General features: G+C 51.5%; 1 protein-coding gene across 1 annotated transcript in view; it reads left to right on the forward strand.

The window, feature by feature from the left end:
* The first annotated feature begins 3,836 nt into the window (after positions 1 to 3,836).
* ROBO4 (roundabout guidance receptor 4) overlaps positions 3,837 to 4,689 on the forward strand; it is a 12,655-nt gene continuing 11,802 nt past the window's right edge. The window contains 2 exon segments of the mRNA XM_023734021.1: positions 3,837 to 3,906; positions 4,118 to 4,447. Of these exon segments, the coding sequence (XP_023589789.1) occupies positions 3,837 to 3,906; positions 4,118 to 4,447 (400 nt within the window).

A 4,689-nucleotide genomic window follows, 5' to 3' on the forward strand; every position in this document is an offset into this window, starting at 1 on the left:
AATTCCACAGGGCTTTTAAGGAACTTGACAAGCTGAAGGCCCAAGAATAGCCAAAGACACTCTTGAAAAAGAAAAAGGGAGAGATTTTTCTTTAGAAATACACAGAATGCATGAAACATAAAAACAGATATTAATAAATTTATCTAAATTAAAATTAAGAACTTCTGTTACATCATAAAGAGGAAATATAAATCCAAACCAGGAGAAATATTTGCAACATCACTAATCCGTAGAGAGTTATTACCCAGGATATATTAAGAGCTCATGAAAGTTATTGAGGAAAACAAAATGGGCAAAAGATAGAAATAGATATTTCCCAGAAGAGAAAACACAGATGGTAAGTGAATACTTGAAAAAATGCTCAGTTCCATTATTTAATTCAGGCAAATAAAAATTAAGACAGCAATAAAATACAGTTTTACATGCTTAAAACCAACCAAACCCATTGCCATTGAGTCAATTCCAATTCAGAGTGACCCTGTAGGACAGAGGAGAACTGCCCCATAGGGTTTCCAAGGAGCAACTAGTGGATTCCAATTGCCGACCTTTTGGTTAACAGCCAATGCTTAACCACTGTACCACCAGGACTCCTTTACATGCTTGGATTGACAAAAAATCAGGAAGTCCACCAACCATTGCTAAGGATGTGGTTAGCGACACAATTACAACTGATCTGGAAAACTATTTGGCATTATCACATAAAGTTGAGCATTTGTATGCCCCATGGCCCAGAAATTCTACTTCTAGGTTTATTCTCTAGAGAAACTCTTAAACACTTGTAGGTGTAACAGGAGACATAGAAGAAAAAAGAAAGGTTGGGCACATTGTTCAAAATAGAAGAAGAAAAAACAACCATTTGATACACCACATAGCAAGGAAATTATCGAACACTTTTCTACAAAGAACCCTAGACTTGTCCCTGATTCCTGACAGCATCCAATCCAAAGCAAAGCCCCGCTTCTTCTGGAGGGTGTTCAGAAGGACACCTGGTCCCTCTCATCTCTCTTCCCTCTAACTAGCAGCTAAGAATGGGCTACTTAGAAAAACACAAAGCACAACAGAATGAAGGGGTGAAGGAAGATGCTGTGTAAACTGGGCCACCCAGCCGCACACCACTAGGGACCCAGAGCACAGCTTCCCTGAAACAATTGGAGACTCCTCCCATCAAGTAACATCATCCCTATGACTCATGCAGTTGGCTCGTCCTTTGTGGAAGTGAGACAATCAGGATGCTGAGGGGCCAGGTTGCTGGAAATGAGTGAGCACTGTGGTCTCTGGGAGCCATCCAGACACACCTCACTGCTGGGAAATCCCATCGGCCATCCTTCCACATACCCTCAGTGCCCTGGATGCTTGGATTGAGTGGGGAGGTGCTCTAAGGTCCCACAGGAATATCTCCCAGTAATTGACCCTTCCAGCCCTGATCCCTTCTTAGAACTTGGCTCTCCAGAGTTTGGAAACTGGAGAGATTAGGGCCTGGGACTGTGGGCAGGTGCTGTTCCTCAGGCTGTTGTAGCCTCTGGGGCTCCATACCTCAGTACAGCCCAGCCTCTCTCCTCGCTGTCTCACTTGTCCACTCTCACTCTCCTCTGCTGAGGACAGGGCCAGTAATGGATCTGAATTCCTGTGAGATTTATCCCCTGAAGGAACCGGACGGTAAAGAGGACAGCAGGGCAGGATTGTGGAGATTTGAACAAAATCAAGTGTCATTAAAGCATTAAAAGAGAACTTGGTGACTCTCCAAGTCCAATGTAGAAATTGTTGCTGTTAGGTGCTGTCGAGTCAGTTCTGACTCATCGCAATCCTAGGTAGAAATAGAAGAGACTAAAAAAAGGACTGCTGACGCAATATTCTTGGGGAGCAGGCAATCAGGATGTCAGACAGGCTCGGAGGTTCTGTGCGTGGCAAACCCCAAGGTGTCAGTACGTCTCACCTGTCTCATCACATCACTTCTGTCTTGTTCCTGGTTGGCTTCAGTGTCCATGTATTCAAACATCACTCTCCATCACCCTGGCCCCACAGTTCTTTGACTTCATCCACTCCGCTCCACGCTGCCCACCACATACACCATGCTCATGGCCTGGAACTCGTCACCACGCTTAGCTCCTCCATGTCTGAAACCCCAGGCTGGATTCTTGGTCCCAATTCCTCTCCCTCCAGCTCTATCTCTCTGTTACTTTGGCCCTTTGGAAATCCCCCACTGGGAGAGACCCCAGCATTCTCTGGCTCTGGTTCAGTCTGAGGGGAAAGAGGAGGAGAAAGGCAGGAGGTCTTCCCCCCTAGGCTGTTAGGGCTGTGGCTGGAACTGAAGGGGCAGCACAGGCTGGAAGGGGTGGTGAGGGGTCAGCTGGGGGAGCCCCCACCTCTCCCCCTCCCCGCCCCCGCAGAGAAGCTGGCCAGGAACAATTAGAAACAAAGGCTGGACACTCTTCTGCTGATCCCTCAGGGCCTGGCCTTGGCCTTCCGGGAACAGCTCCAGGAAATGACTGAGATTCCAGATTTGGAAGGAAGAGACCTGCAAACAGGAGCTGGGCTCTGAGTGGGTAGGGTGGCCGCTCTCTAAGGAGGGGTGGAGAGCACAGGCTGAGCACTGGGACACAGGCTCAGAGGCCTCTCTGTGGCAGACATGGAGTTTCAGGGGCAGGAAGACTCTTAAAGGTCATTTACTGCAACCACCTTTCCAGGGCCTGAAAACCATCCCTGCCGAGGATGCTTGGAGACTTTCAGTGATGGGATGTGCCTAAGAATAGACAATAGTACTGGCAAACCTTTCCTAATCGCTTCCTATGTGACAGGCACTGTGCTAGGTGGTTTTATGCTTCATCTCATTTCATTACTCCAGCCCACAAGGTAGGAACTGTTGTTGTTAGATACCATTGAGTTGGTTCCAACTCACAGCTACCCTGTGTACAACAGAACAAAACTCTGCCCAGTCCTGCGCCGTGCTCACAGTCATTGCTATATTTGAGCCCATTGTTGCAGCCACCATGTCAATCCATCTCATTGAGGGTCTTCCTCTTTTTCACTGACCCTCTACTTTACCAAGCACGATGTCCTTCTCCAGGGACTGGGCCCTCCTGATAACATGTCCAAAGTACACGAGATGAAGTCTCGCCCCCCTCATTCTTCCCGTTTTACAGATAAGGGAACTGACTTGCAGAGGTGAAGTTACTTGCCCAAGCTATTTCATCTCTCCCTGAGGTGAATATGGACAGGTTGTCCCAGAGGCTGTGAATCCCTCCTATCTTCCATCCTGCCCCGCCCCACCCTCATCTATCCCAGGGAACTGAATTTGGAATGACAGTGCACTCCTGCTTCCCTCCACTTTGCTTTATCACCCAAAGCCCCCTTTTCCTCTCTGCCCTCAGCTCCTTAGTGCTGTGCCCTGAGATCCCACCTCTGGGTGTTCATTCCACTCTAGCAGGGGGTCACTTGAAAGCAAGGGGATAAGGATTAAGATTCAAGGATAAGGTCTAAGTAGAGATTCAGAGCCAAAAGATTAAAGGATATGGTTGGAGTTACGGTCAGTGTGAGGATCACCATGAAGAAATCCCAGACTGGATAGTAAAGTAAACCTCAGGGCTGGAGTTAGGGTCAAGGGTTATGGCTAAAGAGTCAAGGTCAGAAAGTTTCACTCCTCTGGTCTCCTCCCTGTTCTCCAAGGCTCTGAGGGCCAGACAGGAAGCATCGGTTTCCTCCAAGCTGCTTCCCTCCTGGGCAGAGTCTCGGTCACAAACAACCACTACCACCTCCCCGCCCCTCCTTCCCCCTCCGCTGTTGAGTTCAGAGCAGCAGGACAAAGTGCTTGGGACAAGGACAGAGGCCTGAGAGCAGCCATGGGCTCTGGAGAAGCGAGCCTCCTCAGGGCCGGGTGGTCCCTGCCTTTCCTGCTTCCACTCTGCGTGGGTGAGTGCCGCCTTGTTCTTCTAGCCCTCGTGCCCTGAAACAACGCCTGCCTAGGAGGAGAGGAGGCTCCCTGGATCCTTTGCTCCCCTTTCGCCGTGAGGGGTGCGGAGGGGTGTGTGTGTGTGTGAGAGAGAGAGCAAATGTGTGGGGGGCAGGGATCTGGGGGCCCTGTCAGTAGTTAGACTGGGCTCCCCTGTCTTTTCCCTCCCAGGAGGCATGACTCAGGACTCCCCACCCCAGATCGTAGTCCATCCCCAGGACCAGCTGCTCCAGGGTCCCGGCCCGGTCAAGATGACCTGCCGCGCCTCAGGCCAGCCGCCTCCTACCATCCGCTGGCTGCTGGATGGGCAGCCCCTGAGCATGATGCCCCTGGACCTACATGACCTCCTTCCTAATGGGACCCTCCTGTTGATGCGACCTCCCTCCCGGGAACCTGCCTACAATGACCAGGTCCTACCCACAGACCTGGGCGTCTACACCTGTGAGGCCAGCAACCGGCTGGGCACGGCTGTCAGCCGAGGTGCTCGGCTGTCTGTGGCCGGTGAGGGCCTGGGCAGGCAGGGTGGGGCACACCTGGGACGGGAGGCCTGCGGTGAGGAAAGGGGCGAGGATGTCTGTGGGGGAGGCCTGCATGGGGTGGGGTGGCTCTTCTGGGGAGGCCTGCGTAGGGGGTGGCTCTTCTGGGGAGGCCTGGGTGGGGGGTGGCTCTTTTGGGGAGGCCTGGGTTGGGGGTGGCTCTTCTGGGGAGGCCTGCGTGGGGGGTGGCTCTTCTGGGGAGGCCTG

The sequence above is a fragment of the Trichechus manatus genome, unplaced genomic scaffold, assembly GCF_000243295.1.
Source record: "Trichechus manatus latirostris isolate Lorelei unplaced genomic scaffold, TriManLat1.0 scaffold00064, whole genome shotgun sequence".
NCBI lineage: Eukaryota > Metazoa > Chordata > Mammalia > Sirenia > Trichechidae > Trichechus > Trichechus manatus.